The sequence below is a fragment of the Telopea speciosissima genome, chromosome 3 (assembly GCF_018873765.1).
Source record: "Telopea speciosissima isolate NSW1024214 ecotype Mountain lineage chromosome 3, Tspe_v1, whole genome shotgun sequence".
Lineage (NCBI taxonomy): Eukaryota > Viridiplantae > Streptophyta > Magnoliopsida > Proteales > Proteaceae > Telopea > Telopea speciosissima.
In genome coordinates this window covers 33,896,998-33,920,330 of record NC_057918.1, presented here as the reverse complement: position 1 = coordinate 33,920,330, position 23,333 = coordinate 33,896,998, and the positions used below count along the sequence as shown (strand labels likewise).

At 40.1% G+C, this 23,333-nt stretch overlaps 2 protein-coding genes across 3 annotated transcripts; one reads left to right on the top strand and one right to left on the bottom strand.

The window, feature by feature from the left end:
• Window positions 1-4,120: 4,120 nt before the first annotated feature.
• On the bottom strand, window positions 4,121-11,835 carry LOC122654767 (protein SEEDLING PLASTID DEVELOPMENT 1). Its single transcript, XM_043849007.1, has 9 exons — window positions 11,284-11,835; window positions 10,581-10,795; window positions 8,829-8,979; window positions 8,489-8,680; window positions 7,434-7,596; window positions 6,630-6,871; window positions 6,227-6,403; window positions 5,982-6,146; window positions 4,121-4,622 (listed from the first exon to the last, which is right to left on the bottom strand). Exons 1-9 carry the CDS (start codon window positions 11,797-11,799, stop codon window positions 4,398-4,400), a joined length of 2,046 nt encoding a protein of 681 aa, XP_043704942.1. The 5' UTR covers window positions 11,800-11,835; the 3' UTR covers window positions 4,121-4,397.
• A 9,886-nt stretch (window positions 11,836-21,721) lies between these two features.
• On the top strand, window positions 21,722-22,513 carry LOC122653891 (histone H2A.Z-specific chaperone CHZ1-like). 2 transcript variants are annotated; one of them, XM_043847849.1, is made up of 2 exons: window positions 21,722-21,933; window positions 21,967-22,513. In XM_043847849.1, exons 1-2 carry the CDS (start codon window positions 21,757-21,759, stop codon window positions 22,300-22,302), a joined length of 513 nt encoding a protein of 170 aa, XP_043703784.1. In that variant the 5' UTR covers window positions 21,722-21,756; the 3' UTR covers window positions 22,303-22,513. The 2 variants fall into 2 exon arrangements, with proteins under 2 accessions (XP_043703784.1, XP_043703783.1); XM_043847848.1 differs by having other exon boundaries at window positions 21,722-21,939; window positions 21,973-22,513.
• Window positions 22,514-23,333: the final 820 nt, after the last annotated feature.

The following is a 23,333-nucleotide window of genomic DNA, read 5'->3' as shown; positions in this document are numbered from 1 at the left end:
TCATCCTAGCTTTGCAAGTAAAGCTTGATTTTGAATATTTAGATCTTTTATCCCCAATCCTCTCTTGATTCTTTTGGGTCCACATAAATTTGCCTATGTAAGTCAATGTAATCTTAAAACATCTCATATACATCCTTAATATACTTACATATTTTACTAGGAAAATAAATATTAATTACAAACTAATAATGTACCATACGTTTTTTTTTTTTCTTTCAAAGGGCAATTTATTATTTTTCTTCAGTGTGTTGTTGAATCTACATAAACTTTTTCTTAAATCTTCATCAAGACTTAATATAAAATAGGAAGAAAATTTTCACTAAGGGAATGTGCGCCCTACGCCCAGAGATAGATGGGAAAAACCATCCCGCCCCCCCCATGAATGGCGCTAATGATCACCCTATTGATGCCTTTGTGCATGCAGGGGCCACACTCCCCCACAGAGAGCTCTTCCCCTATAAAATATTATGTCTTGATGAAAAAGACAACTTTTCCTAACGATTTAATCTGGCGTGTTCTAGTGAAGAGAAGGGTGTCAAGTAAATATATAGATGTACTTAAAGATACATATGAGGGCGTGGCAACTAGTGTGAAATCTGTGGGAGAACAAGACAAAGAATTCCCAATTATGATTGGGTCACATCAGGGATCAATCTTAAGTTCTTATTTATTTGCGTTTATCATGGATGACCTAACCAAGAGCATTCAAGACAAGGTCCAATGGTGTATACTATTCACCAATGATATCATTTTGGTGGATGAGACAAAAGAAGGGATTCACGCTAAGTTAGAGCGATGGAGATCAACTTTGGAAAAAAGAGGCTTTGCGATAAGTAGAACGAAGACGAAGTATATGATGTGTAATTTTAGTTATATTATGATGGATACTGACATGGTGCGAATTGAAGAAAGAGGGTTACCGCAAAGTGACTATTTTAGATATATGGGGTCAATCATAAATAAAGAAGGTGCCATAGATAATGATGTTTCACATAGAATTAAAATAGGATGGATGAAATGGAGAGGTGCGTCTGGAGTATTGTGTGATCGTCGTGCTCCTTTAAAACTTATAGGAAAATTCTATATGACTGTTGTACGACCGGTTATGATGTATGGAGCAAAATGTTGGGCAGTTAAATAAGAAGTGTCATATTAAGAAGCTATGTGTAGTATAGATGAGGATGTTAAGATGGATGTGCAGAAAAACTAGAAAAGATAAAGTACGGAATGAACGTATTAGAGTTGACTTGGGAGTTGTCCCGATCAATGACAATATACGAGAGAGTCGTTTGAGGTGGTATGGTCATGTCCAACGGAGGCCTAGGGACACCCCAATAAGGAGGAGTGATATGATTCCAAGTGAAGGAGCTAAAAGAGCTAGGGCAGACCTAAAATGACCGTAGGAGAAGTTGTGAGGAAGGACATGCTAGTTTAGATCTTGTACCAAGTATGACCTTGGATAGAGCCTGTTGGAAGGCAAGGATCCATGTACTGGACCCCATTTAGCTGAGTTCCTCTTGGCGTATTGAGTTGTGCCTTTTTCACTTTTATTTTTCATCTTTCAACTTTCATTTTTCTTTTTTCAATCTTTCATTTGTCATTTCCCAATTTTCATTTCTCATCTCCTTCTCCATCCTTCTTTTTCCATTTCTTCATTCCCCTTTTTTTGTTCAGACCTCAGTCTTCCCTACTTCGTTTTGTTTGGATCCATGTAGCCGGCCCAATTAAGTTGGGATAAGGTTGAGTTTATTGTTGTTGGTCTATCATACAATATTTGTGACCGTCCATTGGTTGGATTGTTTTCCTCAATCAAACAATGCCCAAATATGGTTTCTTGTCATCAATGTTATACAAAAAAGTGGCAAAAGTATAAAATAATCTATAGAAAATTTAATTTTACAGGAACTTTTTTCATGCTTAAACAAACATACCCTTGGCGGCACTTGCATCAATTTTAATTACCAACAATTTTTTTTTCCTATTGTTCAGTAGTTGTAAGGTCGAGAAGCTAACCCACAAATAAAATGCATTCTAAACCTCTAGAGATGTGTGAAATAGGGCCACATTGATTTCTCTTTGGTTAGGCTCTTGACTCTATTGGAATACAGGAATTAGCTGCTTTAATGAGAACCTAATCATTTATTTCTTTTTCTTTTTGGCAACCCAAGAACCTAATATATTGCACGAACCCAACTTAGCAAATTCGCATATTATTAAGCAATAAATCAAATTACCTTCTAAAATTATAGAAAATTTGCAATTTTTTTAGGCTGAATATTTGTAATATAATTAGGGAAATAAAAATTTCAACTAATAACATTTGGACTCCAAAAGTAATTGTGAATACTTGATGAATCAAATAACTCAGACCAAAACATTTGGAATCTTTTCACAATTTTAAGGAGAAAAAAGAAGAAGAAATTCGACTGCTTCTGTTCAGTTCGGAAAGCTGCTAAACCACCGAAATGCATTCTTCAACTACTGGAGAGTTGATGTTATGGTAGCCATACTGGTGGTCAACCAGGAATATTATCAATGTGTTTAGAGGTTCCAATGGTCATGCTTTTTTTAGATCGGATCTCACGGCAACACAATTAGATCTGAAATTTTCCCATTCTGAATTTGCAAACTATGGCTGGAGGCTGGACTAATCATTATCACTAATTAAATGTAAATGCAAACTAATCCTCAGCTCTGAAGACTGTGCTGATCCAAACTGAACAGGACTAGAAAAAGGAAAGGAATTCAAACAGATATAAAAGAAAATTGCGCTTCCACAATGCATATAATTGTTGCCTTGGTTAAAATCCCACATGAAGTCATTCGATCATAACAACATCATTAAAGTTTCAGTTTTTCTCCCATTACATTTTGATTAAAAAAGAAGACAAATAGACAATACAGTGATAGAACATCGCAGGAGGTTTAAAGGGCTTAATAACCTAAAACTCACATTTCCCCAACCCACCACCACCACTAAAAAGGAAGAGAGAAATGCAACCAATGAGATTGAACAGACTGGTCCATGGTAAAACAGATCCAGGCAGAAAACCCTGGGGAGGTGGTTAAAATATTAAGCCTAAGCTCACATTTTCAGCCCAAAGTTTTAACTCGGTTTCGGTTAATCCCTTCTCCCCAAGATGCATTGCACCCTTCATTCATCTGAACTGAGAATTTTTGCAACAATAAGCAATCTACTGATGATAATTTTCACTTCTAAAATCAATCCTACCCAGATTGTCAATCCCAAAGCTACAATACCTGCTCTCTGTCTTTATGCAATGTCGACTGGAGGGATCATGCTGGAATCTCCACAATGTTGGTGTTCAGAATCCCAGTCCACATAAGTTCTATGTGCCATGTAGGTTCCTTTAGTGCAGTAACCAAAAATTCAGAATATTCCAATAGCCATATATGCTCCCCCCCCCCCCCCCCCCACAAAAAAAAAAAATTTCCCAGGTTGAGAGGGGGGAAAAGGGTGCTTATGTTCATATGCTGATGCAAGAGGGTTCTCTTAATAATATAGAGTGCTCAAATAGGTTATGTAAACATACCAGTAGAAAGTAAGAATGCTGGAAACCTGAATCTCTTAATCATGCTTTGGTGGAAGACAACTGCACCCTGCCAGTAAGTTGCAGGGGTCCCAGGAGTTCATGGTATCGACAATCCTGCTTCACTGGGGAGGGGGGATTAAGGGGTGTAGGGTTAAATATAATAGATCTTTCCTGTTTCAAACAATGATGGCTGCCTAAATGGGAGAGGAGAATAGGGCAGCAACCAAAGTTTGGAAGGCAATGGCAGCCATGCATCTGACAAGCAGAAGGCACACGCAAGAAGAAGTGATGGGAATGCTTGAGAGGCACAACACAACAAGGTCAGAGGTACGTGGAAATCAGAAGAACAGTAATGCCATCATCTAGCAGTTTCAATCACCTCTACGATCTTCTTAAAGTTTGAACTGTATACTTGGGGGTCCTGACCTCAATGTGTACTAAGGTGCCCTGAAATCATGGCCATTATGCTCTTTTCTGCCTGCAATAGTTCTAAGTTCTAATACTAAAGGCCTAATATGGTTTGACACTTTGACATCAATGCAGGCCGCATGTCTTGACACTACTACTAGACTCGCATTAATTCTGTATGGATCATAACGTATATAAACAGAACAGCCAACAAATGTTTCAGAGAGTATTCTACAGAAGAAATAATTATGATTCGCAATATTGCATCATACAAGAATAATAAATTACATTGACTGTACATGGCCTGTACACTTATCAGCTAAAGTATGACATTCATAACAATGTCGTTGTAATATGACTATTCGGCAGAAGGGGTAGCCAGGAAACGATTGTACCTCCATCACCACTGGTTTGTGAATTAGAGCTTGGTTCGCTTCATCTACCGAAACTGGATTCATTGTATTTATCAGAAGCTTTCTTGTTTAACCTCAGAGGAAGGATCTGCAACCTCGGGTTCAACTCTGTACCCGACTTCTCCGCAGCCAGCTGATAGCTCTCAACAAGCTCAAGCTGTCGTGCAATTATCTCGGAGCGCCTTGGGAGAAGTTCTACAGGTTCACCACCAGGAATCACGATATACTCGATTGCTAGTCGAACCTCCTAATGGAAATACAGTGTTACAGTATATAAGCACGAACAGTTCCATATGAAATGTAGTTAAAATCAGTGGTCCGTCTCTCATCAGTTGAAATAAATTTGCACTAAAATCATCAGATGATTGTCTTCACAAGAATATAGAAAAATCATAATAGAAGCCTGAAGAGCATATTCTTATATAAATTCTACTTGAAGATGCAACTATGGGAAAATTTAGGGGCAACAGATGAACACGGTATAAGGCCCATGAAAGATTGATGATTATTCTCCGAAATAACAGTACTAGACAATAAAACCCAACTACATATTTTGTTTTAGATTCAGAGAAGATGACGAGGGCAAGGTTGATCTCTTTCATCCCAAAAAGCACTGGCTATTTATCTGGTATTTAATTTCCTGCAATTAGTATAAGACTCTAAATTAAAAAAGAGGGCAGGTTCTCTACAACAGCGGGTGTGGATCCACGTCAGGACCCCAAGTTATGCCACATGATAAATTGCATAAGGCTGGATTTTGTAGACAGGTAGACCCAAAGATCTCATACTCACATGTCAAGTTTCAACCCAAATAGAGTTTGCCAAGTGGAAAACTGAAGAATTGAAAATTTCTAATTGTGGAGAATGGGTGCATGAACATACATGGGAGGTTATATACTTATATGATTGAATCTGAGTCTGAAATTTAATGTCGCCAATTCACAGCTTTTCTAGATAAAGATATAGCTGAAACAGCCACATCACTTTCTGAGTAGCAAAAATTTGGGTAGTGGTGTAGAGATACCCTCTACGCTGCTGGTGTAGAGAAAAATCACTAAAAAAAAAGAAATATAACATATGGAAGCCTATAACTACTTTCTACAAACTTAAATGAGACAAATAGAGAGATAGAGACTGAGTCTTTTAAATTGAGTATAACTTCTAATTCCTTTACTTACAAATAAGAGAACAAATTATAGACGGCTAGATTTCACTTAAAATAATAGTCCTATCAGTTGGTTCCACAGATACCTATCTGTACAAATATCTTATCTTTGACAGCACAAGAATCTAAGTTGCGTCCCCTTTTGCAAATTTAGACGATACAATCCATATCATAAGCACCCACCCTCCCCCCCCCCCCAAAAAAAAAAAAAAAAAGAAAAGAAGAGGAATAAACAAGGGAAACACAAGGTCCCTCCAATCAAAACCAGGGAATAAGTCTAAAGAGTGCAAGTTCTTTTATCACTAATTCAATGGTAACTGTAGACTAAAAGCTAGTAGATATATTATAAATATCATCTAAAAAAAGCCGTGGATTTTATTAAGTAAATTATGCTTGTGAAAAGGAGAATCAGTTAGCAAGATGCATGTAATGAGATTTCACCTCCAAGGCATCGATCTCCTCCAATGAGGGTTTTCTTTTTGGTGCATCATCTTCAATTTCAATATCTGACGAACGCTTTCTGTGTGGCAAGTTCAAAGTATAATCAAATGAATCCATACCAATAATCATGCGAACTGCCTTTACCATTTGTGCCATTGTATTTGACTGCAGTTTCGGGTATAGAAGCAATCAGAATTCATGTATTAAAAGTAAATGGCTGAAAAAAACAATAGGAGGTGGGCTACCTTTATAACAAAAATTGGCAACCGATGAAACTTAGCTACACCACGGATCCAGGGATTCTGCTTCATCTCAGAACTGGATGCTAGAATAGCATCTGCTGTTCCAATATCTCCAGTTACATCCAAGTCATCCTCCAGCCCCATTACTTTTGCTACTTGTAGCACATCAGATTCCAGGATCTGAAACATAGCCATTTAATATTTTTTTTATTGAATTAAATTTATTCCTTGGATAAATTTGGAAAGAAAACTGGCCCCTTAGACATGGATTCAAAAGATAGTATTCTTGGGAGCCAAGCACCTCCAATGTCTCAGCTGAATTTATTAGCATACTTATTTGCCATATTCCCTTGGAAAAAATAGTAAATGACAACAAAGCAGAGGATATTAAGCAGGAATTGCTTACTTTGTATGTGTAAATTAGAACTGGGGAAGTCTTCCTAGTGGATCTACCAGTGCTCCATTTCTTGGTGTGCTTGGCAGGATAATCTCCAATATCTTGAATAGGCTCTACTTGAGTACCAGTATCATCGTTCTTAGTGACCTGGCCTCCCTCAACATGATGGCTTTGAAGTTCAAGAGTGGAAGTAACAGACTTGTTATCATCTTCGGCATCCATATGACGCACTTCAAATAAAGGTAACTTCCCTAATTCCAGGGGAAAAAAAGTTTCAATCAAGATTAATATTGGCCAAAACCTTCAGGTTTAGAGCAGTTTTCTGTCACATGCATTGGTGAAGCTGGTCAATTTGGTTGAAATGCCATTTGGTACAATAAAAGGTTGGTCAATCTCATGACCTGTCTTCTCCAAAGAAGCATTGACTAGTTAATGGCCCAGGATGGTTCAGAGAACCAATTTCCCTGACAGCCAACCAACAATCATCTGAACCATGAATGTGTGTGTTAAAAAGAGCTTGCCATAAGGATTCAATGCTTCAGGTAAAGCCAAAATATAATTACCAATTACAACCGAGGTAAACTTCAGTTGTGTTTAAAAATGGCTTTGTTAAACCGTTACAATATACGTCTATTTATAGCCTTATGATCAGAACTGTTTGATCTGCACACTTGAACCACAAATGAACTGGTGTACAGTGACCGGCCTCATTTACCGGTCAAAGGATGGTGATGTTTCAGAAAATTTGTAAAGATGTAATTAAACAAAACTTTATATAGGATCAGTTGCATGGTTGAAAGAAGTAAAGAATACCTGCCAGAATAGCATCCACTGTTGCATCTAATCTGTGGTGAACACGGCACTCCGTCTTAGATATCATCTCGACAGAACATGTAAACGTTGGAGGTCCTTTCCTCTCAAGAATTGTCTTCTGCACTTTCCTTTTCTTTGCTTCCTCGTCACCAAGAGTAACACTCTGTTTGCAGGTATCATTTAGTATGAAAGGATTACTTAACTCAAGGTACAACATCATTAGCTTTTTACATATAATACGAGCATAAGAGGGTACATATATCTTAGCCTAAAAAGCATTCAACTAAACATTCACTGTTATGCATCTTATATCAATGGCTTGTTACTGTAACAGGCCATTAAAAAGGGCGTATCCAGTGCACAAGGCTCCCGCCACTGCGGGGTCTGAAAAGGATCATAATGTACGCAGCCTTACCCCTGTTTTCACAGAGAGGCTGTTTCCAGACTCGAACCCGGTCACAATGGAGCAACCTTTACCATTGCACTCGAACCCGTGACCACTTGGTTACTGTAACAGGCCATTGAGAAGCATAATACTGATAGCTATCTTTCACCAATGTAAGAACTAGTCTTACAAATGTTGATATCATACTATGGCAAGAAATAAGTTGAAAAAACCCTAGCCTATCAACTTATCCTGCATATCATCTTTCAACACTCAGAGACGCTATCATGAAGATCAGATCTGTCAAATGTATAGCACAGGTCCAAACAGTACACTGACTGTGCACCCTAGGAAATCCAAAGTTCTTCCAAATACCAAGATCAGGCCACCTTTATTCATAGGCAAATTGTAACTGATCATGGTTGGAATCAGTTTGTTTGAAACAATATGTCATGCACAACGATATTGTGGTGGCTCACTTATTAATGGAAAATTCTGGAAATTCCAGTCGTTGACAGAGCCATGTCCATGAGCCCAAATTATTTAGGTTATATAGCCTATCAGTAATATCTATGTTCTCTGAAACTCTCGCCTACTCTATAGTTGGCAAATATTTGTATTCAAAACCAGGCTGCAAACTCAGTTTTTGAGTATCACAATCATTTTGCACCTCAATGCCACCAACAAGAATTTGCAGAGAAGGATTCTTTATTATGTTTTCGATTGTCATTCCATGTGCTGTTCCAACCAATTGAACCCCTCTTTGAGCAATTGTACTGGCTGCTAATGCTTCAAGCTCTGTCCCAATTTCATCAATTATAATGGTTTCAGGCATGTGATTTTCAACTGCTTCAATCATAACCTGCATCAACATTAAACGGGCTTAGAAAGCAATAGAACCAATACATTCCACCCCCAGAGAGCGAGATAGATATCTGCATATAGTGGGAGCTTATCATGACTACATAAATTTTCTGCAATGTAAGCAAAGGGTCAATTTCAAGGCTCACATTGTGCTGCATATTGACATTTGGGACTTGCATCCTCCGTGCACGGCCTATTCCTGAATGAGGGACATCTCCATCACCTCCAATCTCATTTGATGTATCTACAATGATAACACGTTTCATGTGTTCATCTGCCAACATTCTAGCTATTTCTCTGCAGCAGTGCAGCACCAAAGCTTCATCAATTTGCTAACATCAAGTCCACATGGCATCTATACAGACAAATATTCATAATTCTAAAATTGAGTATGAAAGGTAGGAATATGTGGCACTTGCACCACTTTTTTTTGGATTTTTCCTTTTTCAAAAATATAAAATTCTAGTTGTTTTAGATCTTAAGGTTTATTGTTATAAAACCCTATTCCTTTTTAAGCAACCTGTCAACAAATCTCATTAAGAAACTAAAACCTCCTAAAATCTCCCTCTCCTAGGAGATCTAAAGTTAATTGAGAAACTACACTCTCTCTCTCTCTCTCTCTCTCTCTCTCTCTCTCTCCTCTCTTGAAATTCCATGAATAGGAAATGTTTACTAAACTATCTTACCCACAGTTTCAAAAATCGGGAATCGGATCAGTTAATTGGCCAATTCGGATCAGTCCAGACGATCCGATACAGCCTATTCATTCCAAGAAACTCTATAATCACTAACTTTTCAGATCTGAGGGCTGATTTCTTATTTTCAGACTCTGATCTTAACATTTTTTCAAAATATACATTCTGAGTCTCTCCCTCTTCCACATTCATAACATCAGAACTTTCTCTTCTTCCAAATATGATTTCTCCACCACATACAGGTGTGTCAATGGTTCTCTCTCCCCGTCTGTCTCCAAATTTCAATTTTACTTCGATTTTGGAATTTCCTTTTCTTTTTTTTATTCTTCCACGAAAATGGGTTCATTAGATGGGCTTTTGGTTATCTTATTTTGCTTTTCATCTAATGACCTAATTTGGAAATTCCAAAAGGAATTGAAGAGTGGACTAGCACAACATAATGAGCATTGGATAAAGAGCTCTACTTATTTTATCACCAATAACATTTCCTAAGGAAACAGAGAGAAAGCTAAGCAGTAAAAGGGTAATACCAAGAAAAAAAAAAAAAAAAAAAAGGGACTATTATTGATTGAAAACTATTATATCAACAGTCAACTTGACAGTCGACCTAGTTTTGCAATGTGGCAATCCCGATCGTTGGATAGATAGGGTGTGGTCTGTGTCGGTCACTCGTTAAATTTTAGAGCTAAATTTAATCATATATTCCCATGTATTACAGTATTAGCATCCATTCTCTCATAGTCCTGGATCATTCAAAGCTTTATTTTGTCACTGGGACAATTCCATTTGGGTGGAAACTTGATACCAACCCTAACTACTTTCTTCACCTTTATTCTCCATCCCAGTCAGACTTGCAACATAAACAATGTCGGATGCTTGATCAGGGAAATGGTATGCATGGCCAGAAACAACAAGAAGAAAAGATAAACTTAAAATGAAGAAAAGTGAATTCCTTTAAAGAAGAACCAAAATAAAGGCGGTGGGCGTTTGTAATCTTTGGTGTCTTTGAATGTCTAACTGGAACCTCAAAATTTATGTGATTGTAATGATAGCATCACTCAATATTTGAAGAACAACAGGTTAATGAAATAATTCTCAACATGCTCATTCAGAAGAAATACAATCAGCAATAAGTGATAACAAAATGAGCATATAAAATTGTAGTAACTACTGCACCATCAAGAAAAAAGAAATGTTAAATACCTGATTAATGTTGTTTTACCAACCCCAGGAGGTCCTATGACCAAGATAGAACCACCTCCCTCTACCAAGTCTCGTATCATTCCCGCACTTCCAGATATAGCACGGCCAAACCGACAAGTGAGGCCAATTATTTGCATCTTACGGTTTCGAATAGCACTGATACGGTGCAGGGAATGATTAATGCCCGAACGGTTGTCATCCGAAAATTCACCAACCTTGAGGAATCGAATAATGCAATGCAAAAAGGTCATCAACCATCTACATTTCTACAGTATCCCAATCCAAATAATATAGAATGCATTCTTGCATGTATCTCGTTTGCTAGTTTTATTTTCTCATCACGAGACCTGAGAACTAGGATTTAAATTTCTGTTTGTACAACTGAGCATAAAATACCTTGAGTCAAGGAGCATTCTTATGAGAAATTATTATCTTCTAACACCTCTTCTAGTCAGAACAGACTAAAAAGTAAGCTTTAAAGCTTAGACACTGGACACTCTTCTCTTCAGATGAAATCGTAAGGTCAAAAATGTTAAGTCGATCTCTATCGTGATCTTCGTAGGCGAAACAGTGAAAGTGATAGGGGTTTCCCAAACCGAAGTAAAAAATTTTGTTATATAAATGAACAAAGAGCCAGCTTGCCTTCCGCAATAAAAGCCGGGATTTGAATTCGATTCTGTAGAGTGTGAGGTAGAAAATTTACCTTGGAGACGGCATGCCTCAGATCTTCGAGCTTCACGGGCTGCTCGGACATCATCCAATCACCAGAAGGGAAGCGGGCGAGGGGCTTTCGACCCAAATCCATAACCACTTCAATCAAATTGGTAATCTCAGGGTGGCGGAGTAGCTCCATGCGCATTTTCGAAGGAATCAACTCCAGGAACAACTCCAATTCTGAAGCAGCTTCAGCCCTCGACGAGATCGAGGTGGAAGTCGAAGGTGATGGTAGAAGGAGCCCATTTGCAGCAGAGAAGCGATCACTAGGCCGACGAATTTGAGGAGATGGAAGCGATGAAGACGAAAAAGCAGTCCCAGGGACAAAAGATGAAGAAGTACAAATTCCCCTACGTGAGCGACGCGTTCGACGAAATGAAGAAGAGACCGAGGAAACGAGGTTGGAATTTTGAAGGTAAGTGAAGGCCGAGAGAGGAATGTGGTTCGCGGACTGCCATGAGTTGTGCAGATCGATCAGCATGAACCGTGAATTCAAAGTTCTCATATTATTTACCCAGAGAGAGAGAGAGAGAGAGAGCAGGAACGGGTTAGCGCGAAGTATGAAGGAGACGGTGAAGGTCAGAATTTTATTTATTGTGTGTGTGTGTCATGTTGGACTTACTGAATGAAGGAGAAATTGGAGGAGGAGAAGAAGAAGAAGAAGAAAGCAAGCAAGAAGAAGGAGAAGATTCCAGGGGATCTCCTATTGTCCTCCGATATCGGAGAGAGGTGGGGCCTCCGAAGAAGATTGAACAGACGGTTACCGACCGTTGAGAGCTTGTTGGCGTGCCTCGTGGTGCTGCGGTCCACAGAGTCCACACCAACAAATGAAGAGTTGGATTGCAGAGTCGTCGCTGGTGTGTAGCGTTTCATTCATGTTGTTTGTACTTTTTTTGTAGTAGTAAGAGTAGTAGTTGTTAGTTTGTACACTTCTACCGATGAGCCTACAAAACTAGCCACTCATTATTTGGATTTATAAAACTGGCCAAAACAGTGCCTTCCCTCAATTATAAAACTTTTTTGACAATTTTTCCCTATCTCCACTTGTCCGATTACGTTTCTGGTCCACCCTATTCTACTAGGGATGTAAACGGATCGGATTCGGATCGGATGTGATCGGAGCCGGATATTCCTTGGTCGAATACGAATACCTCTAAACGGATTCGGATGCGGATCGGATTCGGATTTTCGACCATCCATTTACATCTCTGTCTTGTGTAACCCAGACCTTCCTCCCCCTAAGAGATACAATTCACTCTCAATCCACATCTCTTAGATCATGATTCTCTTTTTATCATATTCTAGAACTTGTTTAATCTTCAAAAACCCTCAAAATCATTATTTACTTAATTTTTTATTATTAAGTATTCGGATTTTTTTTCGGACGGATTTTAATCGGAGTATTCGGATTATTTTTCGGATATCTCTAAACGAATACGGATGCCCCTAAACGAATACGGATGCGGATTCGGATTCGGATTTCGGTTATCCATTTACATCCCTATTTCCTACCCCTTCTTAGAGGTGGGGGGACTAGGTACTGGGGACTAGGGACTGCATCGTCTTATTTTTTAATATTTTATTCTGGGGTTAAAGGATATCTTATTTCAAAATGTTGCAAGAGAAACACGAGGCTTCCAAATTATAAAGATCCTTAAGCCAGGGAGTGGAATGTGGTCAGTCTATCGTACTTGCCATTGACAGGGCCTTCCAGGCTAGGGTATGAGCTATTACATTAGCTCCCCTAGAAATAAAAGAGAAATTACCAATATTACGACCTTCGGCTAGGCGATGGATATTTGATATCAGGCTTGAGATGCTTGAAGGGGTGGGAATCATTCTGCAGATGGCTTGAATCACTATCTCATTATCTGACTCCACGTGAATATTAAGTATTCCCTTCTCGACGATTCGTAAGATGCCAGATCTGATGGCCATCGCCTCACCTATAAGCGCATCTAAGAAGCAGGCAGATTCAGAATATGCCTTAACCAGAGAGCCATGTTGATCTCTAATGATGCATCCTAGACCTCCAGATGAAGAGTTGAGGGGAAGAGCAGCATCACAATTGAGTTTAAAACCATTGTTTGGAGTCGTCCACATATGCTGGTCCTCCTGGGCTTGCATTGCAATGGGAGTTTGTCGAAGAATGTGGTGCTTGGAAAGATTCATAAACTTATTGAAGGCCCATTGAGCTTTACTAAAGACCTCCACTGGAGTCCAGTCTTTGTTAGTAAACAGGAGATCATTCTTTGCAGTCCATAGATGCTAGCAGACAAAGGAAAAGAACCCAAGAACTTCCACCCCATGATTCTTTGATGTAAAATTGAACTGATCCCATTCTTCCAGAATCTTAGCAAGCTTTGGCGATGCAAGATTAGAGACAGAGAGAGATAGACTACTACCAAACCATTTGGCTTTTGCAAATGGGCAAACGAAGAGAATATGGTCAATGGATTCAGTCTCAACTCCACATTTCTTACAGCTCGGGTCTTTATTCATATGACGCTTGATGAAGCTATCTCCGGTTGCCAGTCCTTTAGCACATGCTCTCCACCAGAAGGATTTAATCTTGGGCAATGTTTTGCAATTCCATATTTTTTTCCAAACCCTCGATGTTATGTCTTCCCAATCATGGCGATGATGGGATGGTGAACGAGCATTTTCTTGGTGATCTCTAAGATTTGAGATATGGTGATAAGCTGATTTTGAGGAAAAAACTCCATTGCTAGAAGCCCCCAACGTAATTTGTCTTCTCTTGCAAATAGGCTAAGGTTGATCTTCACGATTCTTGCTTTGTCATCAGGGTGGAAAAATTGATCCAGAACTATAGTCTTCTCTATGGTTGGCATGATCAATCAACTCTGATACATTGCTAAGCGCACAGCCAAAGGGACGGGAATGTTGGATTTTAAAATCTAGAGAGAAGGGCACCCAATTGCAGTCCCAGATATTAACCTTCGTTCCATCTCCAATTTCCCAAATCAAGCCACGAGATAAAACCTTTCTCCCCACAAGTACACTGCGCCAAGCCCAGGATGGTTTATTACCCACTGTGGCTTGGAGGAGGTCAGTTCTAGGGAAATAGATTGCTTTCATAAACTTCGCCCAAAGTGAGTCCAGCTTGTCCCATAGTCTCCAAGCTAACTTTGAGAGTAAGGCTCTATTTTGGAGTATCAGATCTGGGAATCCCAAGCCTCCCTTTTCCTTTGATCTACAAAGGCGTGACCATGAAATTCAGTGGGTTTTTTTCTCATTCTCTTTTTGGTCTCAATAGAAATTAGTCATGCTTTGGCGAATGGAATTGTGAGTCACTACCGGCAATAGGAAGTGAGAGGTAGCATAGGAAGAGCTTATGTTTGCCACCAATTTGATGAGTATCTCACGCCCAAAATGCCAGAGCAATTGGTTCTTCCATCCTTGGACTCTTCTCCCAGTTCTCTTTGCAACTTCTTTAAAGACTTTTGATTTAGATACACCTATCTCTATAGAGAGACCCAAGTATTTGGAAGGATCATCATCATATGAAACCTTCAAAATACGAGAGAATCCACCTTTTGAAACTGTTGGGGGTGTTTGGGCTGAATGTGAGACTGGACTTCCTCAAATTAATTTCCTGACTGCTCACCCTACAATATATGTCCAAACAAGCCTTTAGGCGAGTCACCTCATGTAGTTTAACTTTCGAAAAGAGAAGACAGTCATCGGCAAAAAGGAGGTGGGATATGGATGGTGCATGGTTGTGCACTTTGATGCCTTTGATGAGATTTACATGCTCTTCCTCTTCAATGATTGAACTCAACACCTGAGAGCACAAAATAAAAATGAAGGGGGAAAGGGGTTCGCCTTAGCGGATCCCTCTGGTGGTGGAGAATGAGCCACGCCCAGCTCCATTGATAAGAAGTGAGTAAGAAACAGAAATAATACATTCCATCACGAAACCTACCCATTTGTTACAAAAGCCCAGCCTAGTAAGAGCAGCTTCAATAAACTTCCACTCGAGCCTATCATAGGCTTTTTTCACATCTAGTTTTAAAGCTAAACATCTCCTTTTTCCTTCTTTTTTTTATGCTTAATGTAATGAAATAATTCATGAGCAATCAATATATTATTTGAGATCAAGCGATCAGGCATGAAAGCTGACTGAGTGGGAGAGATAATACCTTGGAGAACCAATCTCAACCTATCCGCCATTATCTTGGTGATGATTTTCAAAGTGACGCCAAATAAGCTTATAGGCCGAAAGTGTTCAGCTATCTCTGGGTTGGGAATTTTCAGAATGAGGCATATGTAAGTCCGATTCTGCTCCTTTGGAAGATGGCCAGTGTGGAAGAATTCAGAGACAAATTTGTAGATATCCTCCTTTGTGGTTTGCCATAAAGGCTGAAAGAACAGGGGGAGAAGCCGTCGGGCCCCGGGGCCTTAAGAGGCCCCATTGTTGAGAGGGCTTTAAAGGTTTCCTCCATAGTGGGGCAGGCAGAGAGCCTATCATTTAGAGTGTCATTCACAACGTACTAGTTGAACAGAATTTAAAGCAAGTTGAAGCATATCTGCATCTATCCCTTGAGTAGTAGCTGTAGAACTAAAATGGGTCAATAATTCAGAGTAAATTTCATCTTCTGTGGTGGTCCATGTCCCATTTGGATTTTTGAGCTTGAGGATTCTATTTGTTTGGCGCCTTTGTATTGTTGAGGCATGAAAATAGGCAGAATTTCTATCTCCATTAAATCCAATTTTCTCAGGACTTCGGATGCCACATGACCTCCTCCTTGGAAAATTCTTCTCCAATAGGGCGGCAGTAAAATTTTCATCATCTTGATTATGAAGGGAAGTCGAAAGACTTTGAATAGCCTCAAGCTGAAGTTTGAGGGCATTGATCCTTTTTTGGACATGCCCAAAGTCTTCTCTATTCCATTTGGTGAGAAGGGAGCTACAATGGGATGTTTTCTGTATCAGAGTTGAGGAGGCTGTATTGTTAAATGGAATAGACCAAGCCTTAGTGACCACTTCCTTGCACCCCGGGTGTCTTAGCCACATCTTCTCAAAGCGAAACGGTCTACACCCTTTATACTTGCCTCTGTCAGTGTTAACCAACAAAGGATTATGGTCAGAGGACACTGCTGGTAAAATGAAGGTCGTTACATTATCGTATTTAGTTCTCCAGGCCGAGTTTGCAAGAGCCCTATCCAACTTGATTCTAATCTTCGCAGCTCCAGACCTCCTGTTGCTCCAAGAAAATGCTGGTCCATTGGATCCTAGATTGAGAAAACAACATTGATTTAAGACATCCTGAAATTGTTGTATGTCTCTCAAGCCTTAACATTTTTCACCTTCTTTTTCATGCCACCCCAGAAATGAGTTAAAATCTCTGATACACAATCATTGCTCTAGACGATTCCTTCCAATTGAAATAAGCCTAGCTTGCTTTCTCCTATTTTTAATTGGGTCACCATAGATGCAAGATAATAGGAATTTATGTCCCTATGACGATGTAACCTCCGAGTCAATGATTCTATTATCTGAGTAAAGGACATTGAGATCAATATATTACTGCCATAAGAGAACCAGTCCTCCAGATAAACCCACAACATTTACCACAAAACTATTTTGAAACTTCAACTTTCTTCTAATCCTTTCCACTTTGTCAGCTTGACACTTGGATTTAATCAAGAAAAGAATATCAGGAGCTTCAGTTTTGGAGAGATTTCTTAAAGCTCGAACTGATCGGGGACTCCCTAGGCCCCTACAGTTCAAGCTAATGATTTCATATCTGCCCATGGGACTGATATACCCCAGTCACCACGGGTCTAGATAATAAAAAAGACTCTGATTGTTGTTGCGAGATGCACCTCTAATCCTGTTCCTCCTCTTGTTGAGACTTTGAATGGTCTGCCACGTCTATTTTTCCATGTCTGGCTCGCTTGGGTTTGTTTGAATTTTTGTATGGTTCCACTATGCAGCTATGACAGTTTTTAGGCTGGCTGGAGATCCTTCGTGAGGTTGAAGATTGGTTGAGGTGGTGGGGATGTGTTTCGGTTTGGCTAATGATTAGTGTGGGGCTGAGTTGGACTTGGAGAGGTCTGGTATTGGTATCGGGTATGGAGGTTGGTTGGAGAGATACAGGGGTATGCTGGTGTGTATTGGTGATGAGTGGGTCTGAAATAGGATGATTGGGATTTCTGGTTTTGTGGGCGAATGTGTGTAGGATCCATGTAATTTGTGGGTCAATAAAGGGTAGGTTCTAGGTTGGGCTAAGGAGTGTGGAGGGTGGGTCATAAATGGGCTCAGCTTGAATTAAGGGGTAGTTTGAGGTAGGTGGGCCACCCGGAGTGGGAACAACAGACATGGTTTGGACACGTGGATTTGAGTTTGAGATAGAAACATCCGACATGTGGGACAACAGAGAAAGGATGGCTTTGTGGGCGATGTGTGTAGGATCCATGTGAATTTGTGGGTCAATAATGGGTAGGTTCTAGGTTGGGCTGAGGAGTGTGGAGGGTGGGTCATAAATGGGCTAGGCTTGCATTAAGGGGTAGTTTGAGGTAGGTGGGTCACCCGGAGTGGGAACAACAGACATGATTTGGACACATGGATTTGGGTTTGAGATAGAAACATCCGACTTGTGGGACAACAGAGAAAGGATGGCTTCTTGGTGTTCTGGGCACCGTCTTAAGTAATCATGGAGTATAGGGGAAAGGGATACCTGGGAGTGAGGAATTTCTTGATGGGCTGATTCCTCATTCTCTTGCACGATGTAACGGTTACTATCGAACGTGGCACTTGATGACAAACTATGCGCATGAGATTAAGGTTGATTTTTGGTGACCAAATCATTTGTAGGAGGCTGAAGGAGGTGCGCAGCAGATGCTGATACACCCGACATAACACATGTACTAGTACGATTGTCTTGTCTCACAATAAGACATCCTGTTGTTGTAAAGATACCGTATTCGTCTCTCCCCTTCCTGATGGATGAAGCCTCAACTATCGTTGTCGCTGCAACTACGTTCTCTGTAACCGGATTAGGGATTTATGATCCGCCGTGAGCAGCACCGCTAAAGAGTATAGTGGCCTTTTGGGTGAGACGTTCATCTGGGGTAGTGCCTCGAACATCGGAGCTACACTTTGGTGGGGGAAGTTCCTTATAGGTAATGGACATACCGTAGCCGTGGGTGGTACTATGACTTTGATGCTCTTCAAACTGAGTAATGCATCGCTTTTCTTCATAACCAAGGATGCCGCAAAAGTAGCAAAACAAGGGGATCCTCTTGTATTTGACCTAGATGATGGAGTTGTTATCTCGGGCTCTTTGACGGTGATGGAGCTCTTCAGAGGTTTACGAATATCGAGTCAAAACCTAGCTCAAATGTAGCTCACCTTTTCCCCAAACTGATTCCCTTCAATAATTATAAGCTTTGAAATCTCCCCAAGTTTAGAAGACAACCGGAGTAGTATACTCCTTTCCTTAAGCTCTAATGGCACATAATGGAGTTGTGCCCAGAAATCGCAGTGTGTAAAGTCCCATTGCTGTTCATTGTTCCAGTGTTCCAATAGCAAAAGATTACCCAAAATTGACCACGGACCTTCATTTAGCACATTCTGTTTATCCATCACGTGATGGAATTGAAATAGAATTTCCTTCCCGCAAATGTTGAAATCTCCACTTTTTGCCTTGGGTTCCAAGCTGTTTGCATAGCTTCAAACACTGCCTGCTTTCGAAACAGTCTACCTTCAAGAATATACGCAACAAGGGTATTCTGTCACAGATGAGATAGTTGTTCCTTAGTATCTTCATCAACAAAGAAATCATCATCGGACTCGTCATTGAGGACTTCTGTCCAGAGTGGTATCTCCCCCGTAGGAGGGTTCATCAGAGGACCACTATCTGGCTATGTGGACATATGGATAGGGTTTGGGGATCTGGTGGTCTCGAAATGGAGGCTGATTGCATATTTGAAGCTTCAAAAGAAAGCAACTATGGGAGAAGGCCACAGAGGGAAAGAGAGGTATACGCGTTACGTACAGGGCAGCACCAGGTGGATTATCAGTGCCCTAGAACCAGTAGGAGTAATCGCACAAAAAGTTCCAAGCAGAGGTATGTGAATAGTAGGAGGGGGAAGCATGCCGTGTAGAAGGGGGAAGAGAAAGCTGAGTAGCAAGTCATCGGTGAAGGCCATGGCGGTAGGGAGGGGGCTTGAAGATCATCAAAGGATTGCTAGCACGCACAGGGCGGAGATTATTGCAATTTATGGAGGAGCCATTGATAATGGCTTTTAATGTTGCTTTTAATTCCTAAAATTTCGATTGTGTTTGGTATGTGATGAGTCCTAAACCAGCAGGCCAATTCGAAGCTGACATGTGGCATGCCAAACCGACCATCAGAGCTGAGTCCGATGATAGAGGACGGTCCAGTATGTGTATTGATACGAACTAAATCTTATGAGTCGGATAATAGATAACCTCCAAGATCAGGCCCATATTATCTGGCAGGAAGACGAGCTCGCACCGACAGTGTCGATATGACCCAAGGCTAAGGGTCGGCACAGGATACAAGAATTGCAGGCCCAACCAAGCATTCATGACAGGGAAGCCACTAACCGTCCCCGCATACCCCGGGAATGACACCTAACGGCTCTATAAATGACGTGCATAACTTCGCCCATAGTGGCGTAACACAAGGATTCTTATCCAAACACCCGATAAAGGCTCCACGTAGCCTTAGATCACGCCTTGGACTCCTCCTCAACCAGGACACTCCATCACTGCAAGGACTTTCTCCTCACGATGCCTATAAATACCTAGGTAATTTACACGACTAATCTAGCTCAATTCAATCAGTATTATTTGTTGCTCAGAGTGCTGATTTAGGCATCAGTTTATCCTACACTTGCTCGGCCCAGTCACTCTTGTGCTAACTGCTTTCTGTTCAGGACCGACCCGAGGAGGTTGATCATCAGTTCTTGACGCAACAGTATGCATTCTACAAATAGATTTTATAATTATAATGCATTTTAGTTAAAACTCGATTCTCTCTATTTTCTCCTTCCAGAATAGATTCTAAGTCTATATGCATTATGAAATCTGAAGTGATAAAAAATAGAAAAATTGGATTTTAAAATGCATTCTAGAATCTATTCGTAAAATGCATACCAAACACATACTACCATTAAAAATAACGAAAAATCAACTATAGAAGAAATGACACTGATACCAAATTTTAAGAATGAAGAATTGGATCGATGAATTGGTCGATTCAAATTGGAATTTGTAGTTATCAATTTCGATTTCCACTAATCCGATACAGCTGATTCGGACATATGCATTATAACACTTCTGTGTCTTTATTTTCTCTGTTTTTTTTTTTATTTATGGGAACAAAAAAAATAAGAGAAATCCACTTGTTAACATTAGTTCGTTTTTTTGTTCCTGAAAATGAATCAGGACAAAAAAGTCGCTAAGAAATAGGGAAAAAAAAAGCTCCAATTTGAAGCTCTTCTCTGTCCGAGGAATAAAGGGAAGAAATAAGGGGGAGTTGCTCTTTAATGAGCACAAACTTAATTTAACGAGTAAAACAGTAATTTCATGTTCAAAATAAAACACCACCTCCAATGCAACTTCAATCACCACCACCACCATCGATGCCGTCACCACCACCATCTCCACCTCTAACATCGCCACCACCACCTACATCACCAACTGTGCCACTGCCACCAACACCACCGCCGCCTCCACCACCTCCACCGCCGCTACCACCGCCATTTTCTCTACCTTTGCCACCTCCACCATCGCCACAACCACCACATGCACTTCCACCAAAATTTTAGATATTTAATGGCATGTTTTAAATTTTATTAGTGATTGTGCATAACAAACGTGTTTCTGTTTCTTTGTTGGCTAAGAAATAGAAATTATTATGCGTTATCAAATGTGTTTTTTTTTTCTTAGAACTTTGGCGTATAAGTAGTATCATAAATACAAAAAGTTGTTTCTAGATTCAGGAATAGAAAATCCTTTTTTAATATGGGACCGATTTTAGGAATTTTGAGCAACGATTTGGGCCGATTTCGATCAGAATCACCAATGACCGATTCCACCCCCGGTTCATGTTTTAAAATCCTTACTGATGGATGATACACTAACGCAAAGCCCTATCATAAATACAAAAAGTTGTTTCTGGATTCAGGAATAGAAATTCCTTTTTTAATATGGGACCGATTTAGGAATTTTGAGCAACGATTTGGGCCGATTTCGATCGGAATCACCAATGACCGATTCCACCCCCGGTTCATGTTTTAAAATCCTTACTGATGGATGATACACTAACGCAAAGCCCTAACATAACAACAGAAGCGGTGCACGAAGTAAAACCCTGCGGGAAGGTATTTTCAGTTCCGTGCCCGGTTCCGCCACAACCCTAGACTTTGTTTCACTGTATTAAAAGTGACACCTCGGAGATAAGTTCATGGCGGAACCCGTGAAAGAAGCTCCTGTGAAGAGAAAACCTGAACTTGAGTTAGTCGATGAGGTTGATAATCCAAAGAAGATAAAACCTGAGGTTTCTGGTAATGATCCCCCACTCATTGAAGAAAAATCTAGCAAAGATGACTCAGAAGCAGAAGCAAACGGTGAAAACGATGAAGATGAATATGGAGATGACGATGACGACGACGATGATGATGATGATGATGACGACGACGAAGACGATGAAATTGTGGACGAGAACGGTGAGCATTCCAACGGGAAATCTGTGATTGATAGTAAGGGTAAAGGGATAATGGTGGAAGACAAAGGGAAGGGTAAATTGAAGGTTGAAAACAGAAGTGAAGATGATTCCAGTGACGATGGAAACCCCTCCGACGAGGACACTGACCTTTCCGATGATCCGCTTGCTGAAGTCGATCTAGAAAACATTATTCCTTTAAGGACGCGGAGGCGGGTCGCTCAGCCGGGAGCTTATATTGTTAACGATCCCGACGGTGATGATGACAGTGACGATAGTGATGCCTAATTTGAACAAGGTCAGTTGGTCTTAGCCACATTTTAGGTCTTAGATTTTGGAGTTCAAGATTGTAATTTGGAGATGAAATTCTACTAATTCATTGTCTGGAATACAATGTAGTATGACTTGAGTACATGATATAGCTCAATTTAAGCGACATGCTTGGTTTTGTTTAAATTGGACCAATTAATGACCTAACTCTTTGCTTCACAATTTGCAATCTTCTGCGCCTTCCCCTCTTTTTCTCCTCTTTTTCCGTCAAATGACACTATATAATACCTCTAATTGCTTGTCATGGAAAGAATTTCTGTCTCCCTCGAGTTGGGATCAACATCAACCTTGGTTCTTGCATGTCTTGGCGGTTCCAAAGCAGATGAACCGTGGAATGTCTAGTTTGAACTTTGAAGGTAGTTATTTCTATACTCTCTCTTGGTTCGCTTCTGGCAGACTTAGAAAAGTGGTTTTGATGAATCATTAAATGGTTTTTCAACTGTATGTACTCTTCATAGTACTTCTCACCATTATTATTATTATTATTATTTTTTTGGGACTTTACAAGAACCATTTAATAATATATAGGCTAAATTTTGGTTTATGTGTCAGCAGTTTAGCTCATATATAGTGATCTACTCACAAGTGCTTGAGGAGGGTCTGCTGATCGTTGTTTTCAGCATGATCCTTGTTTTCAAAATCCCAAAGGATAGAACACTCAAAGTTGCATGCTGGAATTGAGCTAGTATTAGGATTGAATGACAAATATTATGTCAATTGGAACTGAAAGAATTTATTTTAGAGGCTAAATGCCATTAACTCCCTTTGTTTGATAGTAATATTCTTGCACTCCAACTGCCTGAAGTCGCTATTGAGTCTTTTTGGGATGTTGGATCTCCTCATCTCCATTGTCCAAGTTCCTCAAGCACAAAGGAAACGTTGTTGTAAGACTAGATCCAATTCTACCAGGTTGAGTTATAGCTTGTTGACTTTGGCAGATCATCTCATCTGGTTGAGATCAGGGTTTATATGTATTGGTCTCTGGTTGT